Consider the following 23,077-nt stretch of genomic DNA (forward strand, 5'->3'; position numbering starts at 1 on the left):
GAAATCCGTTTTAATATATTGTATCAGTTGACAATTTTTCATGCCACTTCATAACACAAGCATCATATTTTATTCCACTCCGTATAAAAACTATACAAAAGCTTTAACGGAACAAAGTGAAAGAAGTAAAAAATGTGTATTTATATAGAAATGTCAAAGTTTTAATTAGTTTTAAGGGACCAAACGAGTGACTGAGTTCGTGATGTTAAACACAGTGGAGCTGAGAGGGAGTTGTGTTTATTTCTGCTAAATCTTTGAAGCCATGGCAACCGTCTAAATTCAGCAAAACCAATTAAGATTTCAAAAACAATCTGAAGAAGTAATCAAGCTCTGTGTATTTATCCTTTCCAAACAATTAAAAGAGAAAACATTTCTTTCTATTTTTACATATTTTGTTAGCTGGAGTTTGAGAACTCAGAGGCTGGTGTCTCAACTTTAATGTCACAGTACAGTCGGTGTGTATGTCAAGTTATAACAGTTTAAATGTGTTTGATTAAACAGCGGGGGAGGTGGAAATGAGAGACCGCTACCGCTCATTATGAGACATCAGCTCGTCTTTCATGTATTTAAAGTAGATATGCATGAAACAATACAAACACTCAGAAGGCAGATTCGAAAGACAAACAAGAAGCTAATATGAATATCATACAAACAACAAGAAATATTTACCATCAATGTCGAGAAACAATTAAATACACAAAAAAAAGATTGTCAATATAATTACTTTTGATCTATAACAAGACTACATGTATTACAGATATCCAGAATATGTCAATATTGTGAATTTGGTAAACAGTAAACAGCATATTCCGTTCTAAAGTAGGCCTTATGACAACCGAAGGATTTTCCGATAGAGACATGTGGGACGTGCAGATGTGGTTTTAGGAGCATTCTTAGGACGTGTACGCAGCACCTTCAGAACATGCGTCTCAGTTGACGTTTTTTCAGCAGTTTGTGACACACAGCCTCTTTCCCCGTTTACGACCAGCTCTGTGCGTTGTACACAAACCAACGAGGCAACAGTTTGCAAGGCTGGAGTAGAGCTGAATGCCCAGAAGAAAAAGCCCACATTTCTGGACTTCGATATCAACACGTTTTTGGACATAGAGTGTGAACAGCTATATGCAAAGAGGAATATAGGAAAATTCCTCTTTGCATATTCAAAACAGCTTTGTAGGATTATGTCTTTTTTTGAAACACTTTGCGCATGTAAACGTAGTTACTGATGGAAAAATCTCTTCCAACATGTTTATTCCTCTTCAGTCACGAAGACAGCAGGATGATAAGAGTAGAAAATGTAATTTCACATTACTATATTGCACACTAGCACTAATACCAGTGATAACCGTGAAAGATTTCACGGTTATCACTGCACCAGTCAACAAGCGATTCTGCTCCGATTCTGTTTTCTAAAGGAGCAAATCTCTTTTCTCTGTCTGCTTGTGTGTGTGTGTGTGTGTGTGTGTGTGTGTGTGTGTGTGTGTGTGTGTGTGTGTGTCCAATACATTCATGTAGGTGAGAAGTCAGCCATGCTCATCCCAGACAGACACTAACGGACATGAGGATTATCGGAAGACAAAGGGAGGTTTTTTGGAGTATGTGCATGAGATTTAATGGAATGGATGGGTGGCCATATTTGAATCCTTCATCTCGTGTTTAATATAATATCCACTGAAGGATACATGCACGGATTCACCTGTGACATCTGGATTTCACTTCGTATTCAACCACTGTTTCAGCTATCATATTATTTAGTGGTGTGACCCTTTAATGGAGTCTCTTGCTTCACTAACAATCCCCATCACACACACACTCTCTCTGGCCTCTCAGTAACATAATTACACCAGTCAACAGCATACAGCTGCTCAGCAAGAGTTTAGCTGTGCACAACACAAACACACACACACAAACACACACACATACACCACAAACCCAGACACACACTCCGTCACCCCTTCTGTTTTTGAGCAGCGACACACACTCTCAAACAGTGGGGGTTTGCCTCCATTGTGCTCCAAGACATCTGACACTTGCACTGATCCACCATACAAAGACAACGGCTAGGTGTGCGAGTGTGTGTGTGTGTGTGTGTGTGTGTGTGTGTGCAACTCAAAGTGAAACACACACACACACACACATACACACACAAACACACACACACTCAGAAGTGCAAATAAATCAGCAGCAGTCACTTTCCAGGAACTCCCTGCTGCTGACACAAAGAGGGAATAATCCTCTACGACCACTGAATGTCACAAGGATAGCGAGTTTCTATGTACTTCAGTTAATTATCTCTGCTTTATGTTTTGTGTGTTTCGGTGCCACCGAGGAAACAAATGCCAAACAAGTAAAAGCCGGAGGGAAGTGCAGACACGGACATGACATAATCACCTTTCAAGAGGCCAAGGAAACACAGCGTCACACGTCTCAAGTTGGACAACAGTCGTAGAATATCGTAATATTAATTTGACGAAGCCTTTTTTTACACTTCCATAATCTTAGTTGTGTGAAAGAACAATACAAGTGAAATGTGTTAGAATGATATTTGTCATGTATTAAAATATTAGCACCATTTCAAAACTCCAATAGACATCAAATCAATTAGCTGCAAGTAAGACTGTAGCTAAACTTAATATCAAGAGAAAAGGGCTCATTCAGATTCAGAGGGCATTTCAGAACATAGGCACATATTAAGAAAAGAGTGAAGTGAAGTGAAGTGTTTCGCACAGTGCACGCAGTGTGCATTCATAGGCTTAATTTAATTTAATTTAAATCAAACACAATTTGCAATGAAATACTGTAGATTTAAAAATCTAAATATTACGCCGCATTAGTCAGAATATTGTTCAGCCTATATTTAGGGTTAGAATCACAATTGAACTAAATTTCATTATTGATTAATCTGCTGCTTTTTCTTTTTGGTCTGTAAAGTCAAGCCTGAGGGGACATCTTCATAATGCTTGTCCTATCAGACCAACACTCCAAAACCTTTAGATATTAAGCTTAATATAACATAAAACAAAGAAATGTGACATTATGGCTTTAAAAATTACTTTTACCATTAATCAGTTATGAAAATAAGTTTCAGTCAATCAACTAACTGTCTAATCATTTCAGCTCCGAGCTGAATCAGCAATAAAATCTGCAGTTTAAGGCATCTCTACTGTTGCCACCAGCCATCTTTCAGCCAAGAGGCCGCTGTCCATTCCACAGAAGTTAATGTTGATTTATTTAGCTACGCACATCCGTGGTTATTTCAACCAGAACACAGATCTTTTCCTAAACAGAACCAAGTAGTTTTGTTGCATAAACCCAACCTAGTAGTTCTCCGAGAAGACTGAAGTTTATTTTGAAAAGAGCGTATGCATGTAAAGAGTGGAAATTGAAACGTGTTGTTGGCTTTCGTAGGAAAACGCATGAAAAATAAAGCAGAACTTTTCGTAAGATATCAAACGAACCGTTGTATGAGGATACGTTGCTCAAAGACATCACAAAGTTGATTTTTTTTTTTTCCGGGTCTCTATTGTGTTCCAGCAGTGTGCCCGCTGCTTCACCCGCTGCTTGGCCCTCAAATAACCTCTGGCACAGATGAACAGTTGCTTACTCACACATACACACATGTATGATAGGTTAGGGTCAAAGGGAGGGTAAAACACACACACACACACACACACACACACACACACACACACACACACGCACACAGACACAACCAATTCCTGTCAATTTGGGGTTTTTATAATGACAGAATAAGGGGCTCTTTGAAATAGCAGAGATCACTGAGGCCTGATAGAGGAGGCCACCCCAATTAAGCTGTCCCTCCTTCAACAGACACACACAGACCGTCAGACCCCCAGATGCACAGGAAAGTCCCTCCTCCTCCTCTCATGGTTCTACATTGGGACAAATTGTCTCTGTTGCTGCTAATAGGAGGACACACACACACACACACACACACACACACGTACACAAACACAGAGGTTTCATTCATCCATCTGTTTACCTAAACATACCATTTCCCATCCCACCGCGGTGCTGATAAGGGCGCAGGCAAACCTGGTTTAACGGAGTCATATCCAAGTCCAGACAGCTCTGTGTATGTGATTCAGACAGCAGCCGTTTGGGTATTGTCCTCATGGGGCAAATCTAATCATGTCGCAAGGGAATACTCTAAGCATCAATTTGTAGATGTACGCAGTGAGTGCATATTTAAGACCGTTTTATAATGTCTTGTTTTAAAGCTAGTCAGCTGTGAACAGTGTTCATAACTCCTTACCTAGCGGGCTGGAGCTGAGGCGGTCTGCAAAGACACAGTTGTTTACACTTTTCCAAGGATAACAGGGGGGTTGGACGTTCCAAATTAGTGAAGAAAACAAAAGCAAAAAAGGTATAACAAGAAATAAAACTAGTTTGTATGCTTCATCCTCTACTTAAATATTTCAGTATGTGGACGGAGAAATTTGAGTCTAATAATCAGACAGGAATTGAGACTTAATTACATTTTTACTGTATTATTCAGTTTTGCAGTCATGTTGATGTCAGCTGTTTTCTGTTTGGGAGTCATTCTTCTCGAACCAATCAGAAGTGGTTGATGAATCTTACCAGCCATTTCTTTGCTTGTTTTTGTTGTTTCTCACCATTTTACTGGCTCTGATACAGGACAATTACGACCTCATTCATTATAACACACCAATGATCCACGGAGCAACTGATACAACTCTTTGCACATCAGGCTCTATTCAAACTGTCAAACCCTCTGTCTACCACTCTGGTGGAGGCCAGTGAAGGGAAGGGGAAGCTGTCATCACGTGTACTTGACACCACTGTCTAGATAGGAACTATTATTAGACCCAACAAACCACTCAGTGCTTCCTTCTTTAGCTGGAGCATCAGACTCCATTGGCAACAGAGAAACTGATGCCCTCTCTTTCACTGGATCCTATAGAAACGTTTCCATCTTCAGACATTACTGTAATAACCATAACCATCACTGCAAAGTTGCCTTTATGTTGGAGCTCACGTCATTGTATCAGACTTGGATAGATTTCTTCACATCACACATGAAGACAACAGGAAGACAAAAAGTCAGCAGACTGATGACGGGACAAGTAGTAACATCCTCTTATGAAGCAGAAGGGTTCATGGGACATGTGGTTTAGGAACCTGGCCCAAACAATAAGTGGACTATTTCATTCTTATTAACATACAATGGAACAGAACTCATTAATGAACAAAGACTCATCGCTCCCGCTATGCTGCACATGAGTATGATTATGCTTCGACGATGACCTTACTTTGATTAAGATAAAAGTTTACTGTCCTAAACATCCTGTCTTATGTACTTTATACTTCTACTCACTATATCCATCCATTATCTGTAACCATTTATCCTATTCAGGGTTGTGTGGTACTCACTATCTCAGAGAGGAATGTTGGATATGTTTACTTCGCTGTATTTGTCCGACAGCTAAAGTTTTCAGATTACAGTTTTTTATCCTCTTCCTGTCCAGTGAAAACCACGTATCCCCAGATGTGCTGATGCTGCATGTTTGTGATAAACTGAAGGATGAAATGTTCTTTTATGTGTGAAAATTATCTCCTTAAAAAGCCTCTTGGGTCAGCCGGAAAAAGCATCATCACAAAGCAGTCAATAAGGCAACATGAAAAGATGACTTTTTAGTTTGTTTGTTTATTTAAATTGAGAACAAAAGTTCCTCAGAGTAACTTAAAGTAAGGTTTTGAATGCAGTACTTTGAGAGTATTCACAGTGTGATATTAGTACTTTGACTTCCGAGTACTTCTTCCACCACTGTCATTCACAAAAGCATGAGATACAGACTACACATCAGCTTGAATATGGTTTTGTTTGTTAATATTTTTTTCTTAAAGCATCACTTTTGATGTTTATAGATGCTATAAAATCTGGCTCTAATATATAACCTGCTGGCAGTCATCAAGATCAGATATGAGAAGCCTGTTCTGTAGTCCAAGCTGTAACAAACAGAGGAAGGCAAGAGGGCGTGGGTTTCATTGTACTGTGTCAAAATCCTGAAGCAGAGCTCCTAATGTGAAGATGAGGAGCTGAAGGTATTAAGTATTTTATAGACATTGTGTATTTTATATTTGTATTTTGTGACATGGGACTGCATTTGACCGATACCAGATTATTTTAAAGAAAAAGCCACACAATTATGATTACAATTACCTGTATTCATTGTGTGTTTAAGGGGCCAAATGTATTAGCAGGATTTTTTTTAACAGCTTTTGATAGCAAGGGACCTTCAGAATAAAAGTTTAATATCACTGATAATATCACTAACAAAAACCATGATAGGTAGTGCTTTAACAGACATGGATAGTCCCAACGCACACACACACATAAATATACATAGACAGCTCTGATGTGTTTCAGTATTTTACATGAATGAGGACTGTACATGTACCTCATAGCCAGATTCTCTTCCAAGTCTTAAACCAAAGACCCCCGCAAGCAAAATGGGCGGTTTAACTACTAATTAAGCTAATTAAAAAGTGCCATCTTGAATTAACTGAAGGATTCCTCTACAAGCCAGTTGGGCGAACTTGCTTTACACACCCTCTTTTTGATTAACTTACACTTTCTGTTAGTAACAAAAGGACAGAACTGCACTGGTGAGGATGAGGAAATGTAGCACAAGTCCCCTGCTGGATTTAAAAAAAAAAAAAATGCAATAGAACAAAATCCTGTTCCCTGAGGTGGACTCCATCATGCTTCTGTGATCTTCTAAAATAAAAAAGAAATGTGTAGAAGTGTCACAACATTAGCACAACTGGGAAGTCATGATTGACTCATGAGTCCAACAGTTCAACACTGCTGAGACCAACAGTCACGTGACAAAAACTCAATGAAACTTCAACTGAGCTGTAGGTTGCTGAACGTAGAACAGAGATGAATGCAAACAAATGGAAAGGAATCAGTGTCAGTTCTTTGTCACTTTAACTTTAACTAAAGCAATATTCCATGTGAGACATGTCAAATTGTCCCTGTGTGTCTCACCTGTGAGTTTAACCGATGTATGTCTTCCATTCCAACATCGTTTCATACCTCAGAGATCAGCTGAGCAAAATCATCTCTTTGTCTAGCACACACAAACACACAACACTTTATCTGTGTATCAGTCCCAGTGTATAAACACAGTTTCTGTCTGATCAGCCGTTGCTGCAGTCAGGTCATACTCCTCTCAGCACGACGCAGACAGAAAACAAGCAGGATGCTGTTTAGAGCCATAAACACAGCATTTAGATGCTGTGCAGTCGATACCTTTTAGGTAGCAATCGAAATAACCCAGTAGTTTCAATACTACTGACATCCGATCCTTTTTAAACAAAAATCCTCAAACAAAATACTATCTGTATGGTTTTGCTTGCAGCCAATTACAGCAAGCATTCTTCAATTTAACAACATGTGATTTGCACATTTACCGCTACACCCATACAGAAGCGATTGCCTGCATGCACACGGGAGCTAGCTAGCAGCAAGCTAATGGTGGCTAGCAGCCAGCTAACGGTACTGACAGCAGCAACAGAACTGGTATCGTAATTCTTCTGAACAGTACCCAGCTTTACAAACACAGGACTAAAGGTTCGATCTGCACAAGGGTTCAGTTCTGAAAAACACAGTTATTCTTTCCTGTTGTTGCTATCATTTCCCACCATCTAATGTTTACTTCCTGTATTTCTCAAGAGATAAATAGTCTAAACTGTTTTATTGAGCTGCATAGTCACTTAAGTAAATATTGGACCAATATCTCATGAGCTACATATCTCCTGAACATTCTGACATTCTGATTTGGCATTTTCCAGACGGACAAATTCTGAGAAAATTGACTTTGTTCGAGACCATTCTCTGTTTAGGCAACACACTCTCACAAGTTCTGGCAACTAACGTTCTCGAACACCCTAGCTAACAATTTTTTTTAATGCTCAATATGGTTGTTAGCTGTGTAAATATCTAACGTTGGCAAAAGAAAATATAAATACACTTCCAAACAAGGCGAGGCGAGGCGGGGGTAAACGCGTCATGACCACGGCCACTTAAACGAGGAGTGTATATAATAACAAACCATTGGCGGAGCGTGTAATGCGCCAGCATCTTGAGGTGCTCTGAGCAATACAACTGGTGTATATGGGACAACAGGGAAAAGATTTAAATTTAAATTTCACCAACAGTGAATGTATCTACAAACAAGTATTGTAACTGCAGTAGTGGAACAAATTAACAACTGCCAAATATAAAAACATGTATCACATTTGTTTGAAAAGTAAAAAAAAATCCATTTTTGTTTTTCTCAATTGATCATAATCAAAAATACTGGCCTGTTTTACTGTTGGTTGTAATGATGTAAACAAACACATCACACTAGACCTTCTATGTTTTAATATCATATGGTTTTGAAGATCTGCTCCCAGTATGACATGATGTGCTGCTGGCTAACACATCCAGTCAGAGACAGGCAGGTGGCAACAGAAGTAGTCTGTTGCTGCTGACTAAAACACACACACCCACACACACAACACACCCATAATCAAACACTTGTATCAGTTCATCAATGACACCCTTCACTTACCATATTGATTCTCTGGATCCCTGATCTTAAAGTGACAGACCTTAAGCCCATAGCTTCAGTTATGTGACATATTTGCCATCGCTAGTGGTGTGTATATATACATATATACATATATATACATGTATACACATATATACACATGGCACATTTTAAACCAAGAGACACACAATTAGAACTTGGAAAATGTCACAACTCCTGGGCATTCCTGAATAAAAGCTGGGGGCCAAAACAAAGGGTTGAAAATGACTTAACAGCAACCGACCTTTTTAAAACAAATGTTCCCGTTACTCAGAACAATTCCCAGACCTTCAAGACAATCACCAGACCGTGCTATGTCGTCTACAGTGAGTTTTCGTTGGAACTGTGCACTAAAAAAAATTGTTCTACCAGAAAATGCTTTCCCTCCTTTCCAGCTGCCCCGACTAGGGGATGGATGAACCCTTATCAAGAGTACTTTGTCTCAAGGATATATAACATCATTCAAAACATCTCTCGCCCCTCTTGTAACCATCGGAAAAGTGCCTGGGAAGAAGAGTTGGGGATTGAACTAACTGATGAGACCTGGCGGTCTGCAACTAAGAGAACAAAACAGAATGATGTTCATTCATCATTATAGTCCCACTTAGAGTAAAATAGAGGGCAATGCAGGGTATGCTTTAGGTCGAAGCTACCCTGTGATTGACAGGTTGCTACCATGGCATTGTCCGGTCTGGAAACACACAGCGTGTTTTCAGTTCGTGAAAGTTAAATGTAACATTTTGGTCACATATAAATGTCTTATTTGGTCGTACAGTTGAACTTAGCTCCTCCCTCTAGTGTCACATCTGGTTGCAAAAAAACAGGATGGCAACGCCCAGAAACCAAGTTGGCCACGGTCAGAACCTTAATCCACAAACCAACGGGTGACTTCATGGTGACTAAGTCCACGTCTTCTATGCAGTCTATGCCACAAACTCCACATTTGCTGTGTTTGGAGTAGTCCCAGAGGAGTTGTCCCTTTTAAATAGCCACTCAAACTAAATGGTGTTCCACCTGGCCAGTACATACATACATACACACATACATACATACATACATACATACATACATACATACATACATACATATATAGTATCTGATATTTCCCCAAAAAGCTGTTATTGTTATTTTGAACTTTACTTGTTTGTATCTCTTTATTTTTCTGCATACTCGCATACCTTGGTCTATCTGTCATTATGAGACGTTTAAACTACTGCGTTGTTTCTGTAAAATAACGATGCAATTGAGTTGTTTTTTTTAAAATGTAACCAGAAATCAGATTACATTCACCTCCATTGTATTGAGGGGGGGTCAGAAACTAACTGCTAGATACCGTTGGAGGGGAAGTGAAAACGATGTTTTTTGTGATTTGGGTGACCCAACCTAGTTATACTAATCTAACTGAGGCCAGACTAAAACATCCTCATCTTTCCACCATTGGTACTGCTATGTTTAGAAATAACACACAGATCTCTTTCTCTCAGTCTAAACAGCCCGATCCTCAGACACTAAACAGACTCAACAGACCTGCTGCTGCCGAGAGGGAGACACACACAGAGGCATTTACACAAGATAAACTCTGAGAGAGGATCCCCAGTCCTGACTGCAATACTCCTGATGTTAATCTGAATATGACATTATATAGGACAGGGTTAAATTAGCCAAACGGTAACCATGCCAACCAGCCTCTCAAACCCCTTCTCATCTCCACAGCGATCCTGCATCACATTGACCCGTCTGCTCAGCCATTTGAACAACCTGTGATTTGAGTGTGAAGACACAAAAAAAGAATCATTCAGGCGTAGCTTTCCACAGCTGATTGAGATAACACATGTTGATTATATTAATAATCCATTATGTAGAGTTCTGCCACATCCTCAGCGAGTACAATTGAAGAACTGCAATCTGAAGAATCTCTGTGGATTTAGACTTGAGTACTAAATGTTGACAAAACTAAAATGATGTAAGATGATGATGTGTATCAGATTGGTACTGTAAATAATAAGATGATTGAACAAGTCTCAAATTATAATGATCTGTTTTTTAAACATCATATTGAGTATCTTATAAACTCACTTTGTTTTCTTTGTACACCTGTAAGAGGCCATATTACATGAACTGCCTCGTTATTTATGCTCTCCCCTGACGCCAAAAAGTAGCAACAACCTAAGATCATGTGGACAAATAAAGTACGTCAGTCACAGGTTTTGGTGAAAGTAATTTGAAAAACATTCTAGGTGTTAGCTAAAGAGACATTTTAAACTATATTATCTTATAAGCATACAAGATTATAAAAACAGTATGAAGGATCATTTGAGTGATGAATGTACTTGTCCTGACACTGATTGACAATTATTTGGTTAAAGCAAGACTGTCGTCTCTTTTATGACATTTTTTTATAAATGTTTTTATATTGTTTTGAACTTTTTGTTTTTTAAGTCTGTTATTTGTGTTTTTATGAAATGCTTTTGTGAAACTTTACGCTTCCATCTTGGCCAGGACCCTTTGGATATGATGATCCTGGATAAATATATACAATAAATAAAAAAAACAGACCTACTGGACTGAGTCATTTCTAAATGCATTTCAGTGTTTTGCAATCACAGAAACAAGCCCATTTTTCTTTCCTCTCATTCATATCTTTGTGCCATCCCACTCACACACTGTACTCCACTTTCAACAAGTGCTCTCCAGTTTGAAAATATCAACATGTGGGTCATGGCTGCTGCCAGCCGCTCACACAAACTCAAACAAAGACAACCGAAAAACGACATACATTTTACAGCACACATTTGGAAAATACAGATGATTCTGCTTCGAAACACAGCAAGAGTTATGATGTGGGAAGAGACAGCTGACCAGACATAAAGGAGGACAACACACTGAACAACAGGTACGCTACGCCATTTTACTTTACTGTTCCTTGACATCAGTGGACACACAACAATAAGTACTGATCACTGATGCTGCCGATAAGAAATTGATTATTTAAAAAAAAGCTAAATCTGGGTGAAATGGTGGATGATGAGCGACATGGGCAACTGGGACTGTACAGTACATTCATTCTTCAGTCGTGACTCTCAAATCTACCGCTGCAAAAAACTATTTTTACATTACTCAATAATCTTTCAGTCTATAAAGTGTCAGAATATGGTAAAAAACAATCACACATTGCTTATCTTTTTCACTCGACAGTCGGAAAACCAGTCAAAATTGTAGATGATTAATGTCCCATTCATCCACTAATAAATGAATCGACTAAATGTTTCAGCATTACCCAAATCATATCTATAATCAGCTCAACAACTGACACTATTACTATTTGATAAGATTAGGAGTTGGTGTTTTCATGTTGCTGTGGTGAGTGAATAGCTAACATAATGGAGATCAAGCCAACAGCAACTTCAAGAAACATCTGACTGTCAGAAAAAGTCTACACTTGTGAAAACAATACAAATTGTTATTATATGGTTGTATTTTTGCTCAACTAATTATCACAACTAACATCTGTTGGTTCATTTCTAAATTTCCACGATGGTAAATGAATGCAACACAATTGAGTTTACGTGACGGCATGAATACAAACTTTCCCTCCCACCAGTTCACCACCACAAGTGCCTTGCTAAAGATTGACTCACCCCAAAAGCAGAACCAACACAACTGTAAACATCACACATCTGCAAATTTCTCCTAAATTCATCAAAAGTAATCTGCATATTTAAATAGATAAACAAAACAATGTAATTAAGAAATTGGGGAAGTTTCATGGTGATATCTATTAGTTAAAAAAGGCTTATCCTATTCAGCCATAGTGTCTTGCTAAATGTATGGCATTTTGCAATAAATATATTTAAAGGCCTTTTTCTCAATATAGTATTTTCTCAGATTCTGAATATTTTTCTAAGAGGGGTTTGTTCATATTTCATTCATAACCTGAGATAACATTGTATTCCTAAAAAGTTGGTAAAATGGATGTAATTCATTTTTACAGTATTTTCTGATGGCGTGATACAAAGAGATAACCAAAATCCCCTCTGTACGAACCGTTGACTATAAAAATGTAAACAAGAACTTTGAACCTGGCTTTATCTAATGTTCAGAATTCTGTTCTGGAAACGTATGCAAATTAGCATTTACTTGATAAGAAAGTGCCTCATTTGCATATTTAAACATACATTTTCAGAAAACTTGTAACACAATTTGTCTTATAGTAATCAATTGGGGACATGTCATGGTGATATCTAGGTATTTTACTTTATTTACCTGGGCTGTTTCCTCTTTAAAATATGAAATGAGCAAAAGATAAAGTATGCAAAATGCTAAACTAATACTAATACTAAGAGGAATACAAGGAACATTTGAGGTATACTTGTACATGACTTGTATCCAGACAAAAGTGTGACCATACTCTCTTTGATGTATAGTTTCTCAAAATGGCTGGAGACTGGAAACTGGAGAGTTTTGAATAATTAAAATTGTCAATTAGCCATTTGACAGAAAATGAACCAATTGTAATACCCAGCAGTGCTAAACCAAAGTGTCCTACACCAAAGTGTACTACACAGAACTGTACTACAGACACAAAAACTGCAAGTTTCTTCTAATGACTTGTTGCTGTCATTCATATTCAGCAGTAACAACGGAAACCATTTTTAGTCATTTGTAGATATTTATAGATGTACTGGTTGCAGCATGAGAAATGCCAATAGTTGTTTACCGTTTTAAATATTGGTGTCTTGTAGTTACACAAACTGATTTAACAACAGAATTTGGGGCTTCGGTTAACTGGCAGCCTACATCTCTGTGTGCAGCTTTTCCCAGTATATTGCCTGACAGTCAACTGGGACATGCTGGTAAAATAAAGATTGTGGGCATAAAAAAAAAAGTACCAACGCAAAACCACTAACAGGCTCAGCTCTGTATTGGAACAGGTGTTTGCTGTATAGCCATGGCACTGAGCCAAGGAAAGTTATGCTGTACAGTTTAAGGCTGCTACACACACACACACACACACACACACACACACACACACACACACACACACACACACACACACACACCTTATTTCTTTCGACAAATAAGGGTAGCCCAAAAAGTGACGAACACGCACACATCTTGAAAGCGGGACACACACGCACACACACACGCACAATGGTCTGTAGTGAAAGAGGAAGACACACTAACCGTCACCTTGATGGGGACGTACAGCACCGGTCTGTCCGACGACCCGTTCTTGCTGTCCTGCAGCGTCCCGACCTGGAAGCCCTTGGACTTGACCCAGAATTTAAATTTGGCGTTGATGTGGTTGTTGCTTTTCTCGTGCACGAACACCCCGTTGCTGTTCTCCTCGTCCCCCTGGATCAGGGTCTGGAGGATTTTGTGGTATTTACGCCGGGTCACGGTCTTGGTCTTGCCGGAGTCCCCGTACGTCCGCAAGCACCAGTCCTGAAATTCAGCGAACATCTCCGCCCCTCCTCCGCCCGCCGCCTCGGACGCCTGAACGCCGCTGTTGGGACTCCCGCTCCTCGACTGGTTCTGGTACTGGTGCTGGTGCTGGTTGGTGGAGGAGGTGGTCACCGTGTCCGCCACACTGCTGGCTTTTCTCGTTGTCATGGTTAAATAAGAGAGAGAGAGAGAGAGAGAGAGAGAGAGAGAGAGAGAGAGAGAGAGTCCAATTTGTTGTCCCGTGAAATTGGTAAGAATTTGGGTCCAGTTTGGCTAGCGAACGTCACCGACACCACAGCACCAACAGCGGCTTTCTGCCTTTTTCACCAGGGGGCGAAATCAGTCCAAACCTCCCAATCTGGTGGAAGAAGAAAAAAAATCAAACAAAATCTTCAAATCTTCAGCTTTGAAACGACAACCTCTTTAAACTGTCTCCATTCCTACAGAAAAAGCACGCTACAAAGTCCCACTCGGTTGTTTTTTTTTGGGGGGGGGGGGGTTAAATTAACGTCTGAAAATTAGCCGTTTGAATATCCACCTCCTCTCTGCTGTTGCGCACCAACGGGTAGCTGCGAGGAGAACCGAAATGAGAAAAGAATAAGCGCTCACTGGGATGCCAAAACAGCCTAATTTAACTCCAAAAACCAGCTCCCCTATTTGGATGCAATTTCTCCAGGAACAATGAGACACGACAGGGGACACGGAGGCAGGGAGGGAGGGTTAGGGCCGAACGGATGAACGGGCGGTGCAGATTGGAGCGCTGTGCCCTCTTCAGACACACCTGTTAGAAGCGTGGATCGGTCGGCCTGTCCCGCGGGGGACGTCAGTCACCGCCTCCCCTCTTCTACCGCCTCCTCTTTCTCCGCAGAGAGAGAACGACAGGAGGTGCACGGCTGGTTATCTCTCTCTTTTTTTTAAAACAATATATATTTCCGATGTTAAAAGCCGCGTTTCTCCTGGTTTCGATGTCGGGTCTCCGTCGCCGTTGAACCAAATAAGCGTATAGGGGGTTTACGGAAAAGAAACGACACGTCCTCAAATTAGCGGATTGATTTGCCAATTGACAGCGCTTTTTCTTGGTAAATAAAAACTATACTCCCCCCCCCCCCCTCCTCCCAACCCCTCCGTTTTGTCACCTTTTCTCTCCCTTCCTTCTGCGGCCTCGGGCTGATGGGAGACAACCGGACACCTGTTTGAATCCGGGTTGTCTTTCCTCTCTCTTTGCACCCTTAAAGCCTCGTTTCCTCCTTTCTCAAAGAAACGAGGAGGTATACAGCGCGGGGGAGAGCAGCATACGATGTTATCCTTCTCAAAAGCAGCTGTAGTCCTAAATATATACGCTTACACTGCTGCGAGACACCACCTGCCCGGCCTGTTAACCCGGGTTGAGTCCACGGGACATGCACGTTGTAGCTCGAGCTGAAAAAATCAGGAAGTGTCCAAAAACCACCAAAAAAGCGCAGCGCACTCAACCAGACGGTCCCGAGATGTCAAAGGGGGTGTAACACAGAGCCAAGTGAGGACGAGAGAGTACAACCCCCAACGTGAGAAAACACATGAAAATAACAAACACATCAACATTACAGACGTTAACATTTAGGTTCCTGAAGGTCTTTATCACATTTTCCACAGAGAAGCTGATAAATGAGAACAAGTGTTGCATGAAAACTGACTTTTATTTGTTTTCTACTTGTGTTAAGGGGAGAATCCTCAGGTGAATACATATATATTATCATGAAACGTCCCTAAAGCTGATCATTTACATTAATGCGTTACAAGTTTTTTAACAATGTATGTGTAAATATGCAAATTAGGCATTCTCTTTTCTTTTTTTAAATATGTTTACATTTGCATAACTGCCCAGAACAGAAAGCTGAGCATTTCATAAAGCCAGGTTCTAAATTGTGGTTTGATTTTGTTGACATAGAGAGGTTTTAGAGGGGATATTGGACATCTCTTTGTATCACTCCATACATCTGTCAACAGCCATAAAAACAATACATTTTCACCATGTTTTAAGGAATACATCAGGCTATTCATGATACATGAACAAACCCCTCTGTACAAATCTTCAGAATAGATATATAATAAATATAGATATATTTCTGACTCAGGTTAAGGGACAACATTTAGACTACTTTAGGAGTTGAGGCTATATTAGCTAAACAGAGAAGAAGCATTCAGTTTCTATGCAACGGATTACCCAGAAAACGTGAGGTTTGCTGAAGGCTTTAAACCTTTTGTCTGCTGATTATTCATTCACATCTCAAACTGTATTTGTTTAATCTTCCATTGTTATCATTATTCAGCTATGGTGTATTTTGATCTCCTTTTTTTATTGTATTCTTTTAAAATCTTATTTATGTGTTTTTTACCATTTACTGTCTTACGTGAAAGTTTTTGAACAAAGTATTGTTATTTAGAGATGCTTATCATTTTATAAAACAAACACAATCAAGACGACATCTATGCAGACCATGATATCAGATGATAGATGAACACACATTTCAGTCGTGAAGACATTTAATGGGAGATTTTATTCTAAAGTGCCTCGAAGATTCATGCGCTCTTTTTAACAATTAGACTTTTAATATTTATCTGTGTCCTGCTCAACCCAAAGAGTTATACATTCAGTGCATGAGCACATTTCATTAGTATGTTTGTATTAAATCATTCTATTTGGAAGACAACCAACCCAAATTTGATCCTAGGATCCAAACTGACAAAACATGTTGCACAGCTCTTGGTGGGTCCAGTTTGTATATCTTCCCCCATTTGGTCTTGATCACTTTGTGTTTTTAGCAACAACAACAACAACAACACGTAACTCCTACTAGAATAGATGATCCGAATATAGCAACTCTTTTTTTGAGGATGATTCCCAGCTGAGGTGTCTAACCGTCATCCAGCCTCCATCCGACAGTCAGATGCAACCTTGAGATCACTGGAGCAAGCAGAGCTACAAACAGGCCAGTAACCCGCTGTAGAAACAGCTTCAGCACTCACATCAACACACGGAAGCTGGAACCAAAGCAGGCGGCTGAAAACACACAGCATCCTCAAGCAGCCTGAAAGAGGAACACCACTCTGTTGAACTAGTTCACGTCATGTTCGTTCAGCCTGATACTTATTGATGGAAAGAAGTTTATTCTCTTCACAGTGCGCATCCCAGCATGCATTGGAAGATGAGTGGAAGTGCTTAGCACATTTTATTGCTTGCACGTCTTGCTCGGGTGTCTTCATTGACGCTGACAGTCATATTGCTTTTGTAAAAGCTATAAGCTCTGAATGTGATCCAGTTCTACCACAACATGAGAGATTGACACTCAGAATTGTCCAGATGTGACATCTGGAGCTGTTTTACTGAAAGAGAAAAGGATACTTTGAGGAACCACAATTGTTGTCACACATTCAAATGTGAAAGGTCAGTGTTGCTTTGAACGAATCTGAAGGAACCCTTAAATGTGTGGACCAGGGGTCGGCAACCTTTTTTATATGAAGGGCCATTTTAACCTTTTCTTGCTGATCAATGTGCCATATTAACATTGAGGTTAACATTAAGTTTAATTATGACACCACGTCAACAATTATAATCTCCAATGAATCTGTAATTGTATTCCATCCATATAGGCAACTTGTAAAGCAACATATAAAAAAAGCCTGCCATCCTTAGGAAAACATCCACATCGGAGTTGAATCTAATATACTGCTGTTGGTATATAAAACACTTAATGGTTTAAAACCTAAATACATTTCTGATCTGTTTCTAGGTTATGAACCATCCAGACCATATCTGTAACAAACTACCCAAAAACTTGAGGTCTGCTCCGACTCAGTTCTTTTGAATCAGGGCTCAAGTGTTTGCAACTTCTTTCTATTGAAATAGCTTTGGGACTAATCAGTCTTGCACTTTTTATGCTTTTCATTCGATTTTAACTTACTCTTACCTTCTATTTTCTTTCACTATGGGATCATATCACTGTCAAAATCCGCAAGCACAAATGAGATCCACTACATCTCAAAAAGTAAATATTGTACTTTTTACTCCACTAGCGCCATGGGATGCTCCTCGCACTCAAAAGCACGGTTTTCTCCTCACTAGAGCAGAGATATTCTGCGCGGAGTGATGTGAAAGCGCTCGTGTGTGATATTGACAGTGATTTGACCCCATGCATTCTTTTAAATCCTCATCAAATGTGTCTTTTTAATCTTCTTTTCTTTATGTCTTTTATGGCTCTTATAAAGCACCTTAAATTGTCTTGTTGAAAGGTGCAATACAAATAAATGTGCCTTGCCTTCAGCATTAAGTGAAATTACCTTTTCTAATGGACATTTTCTTGAAAAGCGCTGACAATCCTCAAAACGAATTCATAAAACTATATGGCATTACCTTTGGCACCTTTTGTTCAAAGTGACTTACATTTCATAGAACACAAAGCATTTGGGAGCAATCTGAGATCCAGTGTCATGCTCTGAAACACTTATCCAATATGTGGATGGAAGGAGCCACTAACTCTCTGATTACTGGCTCCTGGAGTTCATACAGATTGTAAAGCCCTCTGAGGCAAATTTGTAATTTGTGATTTTGGGCTATATAAAAATAAATTGAATTGAATTGAATTGAATTGGAGTTGCATTTACACTGTGTTTGTGCTCATGAATACATGAACCTACATACAGTATCTGTATCAGTGTGTATGTGTAAACATGTTCACTAACCTTGATTATGTGCAGGCAGGGGAGTACAGGAGCTTCTAGAAGAGATCTTCTCCCAGAGCAGAGCGGAAACTGGCGCTCCTGGAATTAATAAAATAATAACAATGATTATTTTAGCAGAGTGCTGTAGCTTTAGTCAAATATTCATATCAGAACTGTCTGATGGAGAAGCTCATTTACCCGATCCATCAAAATAAGCCACCATTAAAGCTTTTACACATTGAGGGCGTGATGAATTAATGGGAAGAATGCGGAATAGAGCACATCTGTCAGTCTGTCTGAGGTAAATTGTTGTGCAGCCTAAGCTACTGCATGCTATTTTATTGAGTGAATTTGGGTTCCCTCTGGTAAACAGTTACGCCGTGTACTGTAGTTTATTGTAGCCTACAATATGAATTGCAGAGTCAATTAGGATAATTTTAAGTGTCAACATAATTAGAAAGTGTAATTTATAAAGAGTTTTCAAACTCAAACTTGCTTCAAAGCAATGAAATTTACAATCCATTAGTGAAAAACTTAAATCATTGGTACAAGCCACTTAAAAACGAATCTGTTCGCATGACTGGTTCTTGCACAAGGCCCATTGTTCTAAACGAAGTGGGAGTAAACAAAAACAAAAACATGTTATATATTTGGTTCTTTTGCTACATGGAGACCAACCGGAGACGAGCAAGCTTCCCGTGTCGGACTGACAAACCCTGCAGTGAATCAGCACCATGACGACACTCAGTGACAACCACCTGAAACAGTCAACTGTTCCGTTTGTCTCTTCTTATCAGCGTGAGCCTTCAGCTGCAGAGTAGCGCTCATCTCTGCTCATCTCTGCTCATCCAGCAGCCCTGAACTGCAGCAACAGCTGAAAAAGGAGACACTTGTAAGGTTACTGTTAGCACAACATGAAACCAACCTGTTTGAACTTCATTCCTTGATTCAAAGATTTATTAGAATTACACAGCAGGATACTCAACTGAAACTGATACTGCTTTTATCTCTGAATCATCTTTGGAAGAAAGTAGAGATTTAGTTAGAAGGTATCTTTTAGGAGTAAAATGTGAATTTAAAGTGTAGAGAACGTTTTCCTAATTAGCCAGAAAGTCTGCAAGCCAACCTTTTAACAAATTGAGACAGGCACTGATGTGTTTTATGTAGCAATATTAGTTTGCGAAAGGGTTTAAGGAAAAATTAAAGAACTGTTAAAGACCTAAGATCAGAGACATGCAGCTTTCAAAACATGCATGGATATGGGACTCATAGCCTCCATTTTCCCTGAGATACCAGCAGCTGCTACTAAAAGTTTGATAATTCATGTGTGCAACCTTTTACCTCCCATTAAGACATTCAACATTATCATATTTTTTTTCTATTAGTCCACAAAAGGGAAATATCCAATAAGCATCTTCGAGATAGGCGTCAAGATTTCAGAGACTAAAAGTCAGAATTTGTAAAAGTGTATATGTGTGTGTGTGTGTGTGTGTGTGTGTGTGTGTGTGTGTGTGTGTGTGTGTGTGTGTGTGTGTGTGTGTGCATGCTTTTAAGGTGGGTTGGGACTCTTTGTTCTTAGCTAGTCCCGTCTTTTATGGGTGTTTCTGTGTTCACATTTATCAAGTTGGGTTGGTGCCTTTATGAGGACTGTGGAAATGTGGTGTCTACACACACACATACACACGCACACATCACACACACACACACCCACACACACACACACACACACAGATAGAGCAGCTAAAACACAAAAGTCCCCGTTGGTCTCTATAAGTGCTATATAGAGACCAACAGAACAACAGTAAACCGCAGACCTATCATGATTAAAAGATATACAGGGGGTGGACATAATAACATGAACACCGCTATAATATAATGACTATTAGAACACAGGCTGCCTCATAGAGGGATCTCTGGAGAAAACTGTTTTTGTGTTAATTTGCCAAACACATTAAGGAGTTTGAGAGACATTTGTACTGTAAGTGGACTCAGATCAGCGCTGAGCGACTTCAGCCACAAAGAGTGTCCCGTCTCTCCAGACTCTGAAGAGACGGGACACTCTTTGTGGTTCAAACTGATGGGATAAGCCTTTTATACAGCAGACATATAGACCTGTGCTTTTCCAATGAACAACTATCTGCTTTGAAAAAAGGCCTATTGCAGGATATTTCAATTAAAATATTTACATTACTTGTTTTCATTTTGAACTATTAGTCTTTTGAGATAGATTATGGACATTCTTGATATATCATTTCCTCCTCAAATATGTGTTTGCTATATGATTGCAATTAGGATTTTATTTTGAAATACACACAGGTCAGGATATATGTTGACAGATATTTCCTAAGATCATAATGAGAGAAAATATTGAGGTTTGTCTGTTTTCATGTCTGTTTCAAATCAACTGAAGTTGATTTGAGTCCAAAATAGGCCGTTATGTTTGTGTCTGTGTGTGTTATCTGAAAGCCCCGGCTTTTCCCCGTAGGAATAAGAAGAAGAGAAGAAAAAAAAAGAGAAACTCAACCAAGAGGATGAAAATAACCTTCCACCATGGGAAGTGAAAGTGTGTTTCAAAACACTAGTTTCTCCTCCCGCACCCCCTTCTTTTTCTCTGTGCCGTTGTCCAGGAGGCCAACGTTTGGTGCTGATGGAAAACCAACTGTTGATTGAGGGGAATTAGCCTGAATACAACTATTTAAGAAGTTACTGAGTTTCTACAAATCAGAGTTAATAAGTTTAAATTTTTTTACTACTACTACAGCTGACCAGAAAAAATGCCCCGTAGTAAAAAAGGTCGCTAATTTTACCCTGTGCAACAGCACCCGTGAATCAATTGTCCTAATTTCTGTGTTTCATACAATATACTGAACCTGCTCACTTAGGTTAGCAGATAAACCACACTTAGCATCCTTTCAGATGTCCTTAGAGCTTTACTATATGAAATTGAATATGATTTTTACTGTTTATTGGAAATACAGTACATTAAAACTGAAGTGTGTTGTATATTCCAAAATAATTTCCATACACATAATTAGATAATGTATGTATTTAAGTAAAATACTGTATGTTTCAACAGAATGAGGGGGAGTTCACTATGAGACCAGGAAGTCCTAATGCAGCTTCACAAACAGACCCGGTTCTTCAGATCTCACATCGCAGGTTTTTTTTCTTCTTTTGATTCTTCGGTTCCACTATCATCCAAGTGTTGTCTTCAGGTAGACGGACGTAGACTGTTTGTTATATATCGTGAATGTTACTGTGGAGTTGTTCTTTCTGTCCATCCAGTTTTTATCCCCTCTGGGCAGGTTGGGTTTTTTTCAGTCATCTCTGAGGCCATCCTGGGTTGGACCTTTTGGATTTCCTTCTCTGTGAAACTGTCCTTTTCTCCTTTTTCTTCCTCTTTCTCCTCTACTGTTTGACACACACACACACACACACACACACACACACACACACACACACACACACACACACACGACCTATAAGTGTTGAAATCTCCACTGTCAGTTTGCTGAGGCCCTAAACAGGGCGGGGAACTGTCCCAAACCAGGATGACACTGAAGAGTGGTTTGAAACCTGCAGGCTTCTTCTTTCAGCCATCGAGTGGTTTCACAGGAGCAGCTGCAAAGATTTGTGCCTTGCACAAGAACTTTTTCTCCACTATAAGAAGGATGAAGAAGATGGAAAGTTTTTCACTCATATTTCTCACCCTTGACCTGGGATTCAAACCATTAACCTCCTTTAGCTAAAGCCAGGATAGTTGTATCCGGTCTTTATGCTGGGTTTCTGCAGGGTTCACAAAGTTATATCCAAGACTTTTTAAGACCAGTTGGGATAATAGACCGAATCACTGTGACGGCGCGCCAACAACAATCACTTCTGGGTAGAACACTAGCGGTTTGAAATGGTTTATTGCATGTTTAAGTGAAAGGGATGGACTTCGGGACCGGAAGATGGGTGAGGGAGGAAGGAACCACTTCGTAGAAGCCGCCGAAGCCGATGGAGGGGGCTGTATGTCTTCTTTCTGGCTCGGTGATAGGGTCGTCATAAAAGAAGTAGCTGCCAGAGGAGACAAACTGGTGCCAGTTTCAGCTCTGTTTTGCGTGCTTCGTCAAGTGTGTTGTGGAGATTCGGATCGGAGGCGGCAACTAAAAGGAGGGGTGACAAGAACAATCGACCTCGGAGGATGATACGGATGGCGTAGTTTAGGCTGCCCGCAGCAAAAGGAGTTGATGTTTGGTGCATTTGAGGGCAAGGAGGAAATTTGAGATGAGTAATGGGATCCACCATATTTTCTCGGTAGGTAGGGA

At 39.7% G+C, this 23,077-nt stretch overlaps 1 protein-coding gene across 4 annotated transcripts in view; it reads right to left on the reverse strand.

Moving 5' to 3' along the window:
* LOC137889112 (nucleolar protein 4-like) overlaps nucleotides 1–15,365 on the reverse strand; it is a 137,059-nt gene extending 121,694 nt beyond the window's left edge. For 3 of the 4 annotated variants that reach the window (XM_068732747.1, XM_068732746.1, XM_068732744.1), the window contains exons 1-2: nucleotides 15,206–15,365; nucleotides 13,809–14,427 (exon numbers count right to left, since the gene is read on the reverse strand). In XM_068732747.1, coding sequence (XP_068588848.1) covers nucleotides 13,809–14,237 — 429 coding nt within the window. In that variant the 5' untranslated portion in view covers nucleotides 14,238–14,427; nucleotides 15,206–15,365. The remainder of the gene's footprint in view (nucleotides 1–13,808; nucleotides 14,428–15,205) is intronic. The other variant, XM_068732745.1, reaches the window with a different exon arrangement.
* Nucleotides 15,366–23,077: the final 7,712 nt, after the last annotated feature.

The sequence above is a fragment of the Cebidichthys violaceus genome, unplaced genomic scaffold (assembly GCF_023349555.1).
Source record: "Cebidichthys violaceus isolate CVI_PGR_0920_01 unplaced genomic scaffold, fCebVio1.0.p SCAF_6, whole genome shotgun sequence".
Classification (NCBI taxonomy): Eukaryota; Metazoa; Chordata; class Actinopteri; order Perciformes; family Stichaeidae; genus Cebidichthys; species Cebidichthys violaceus.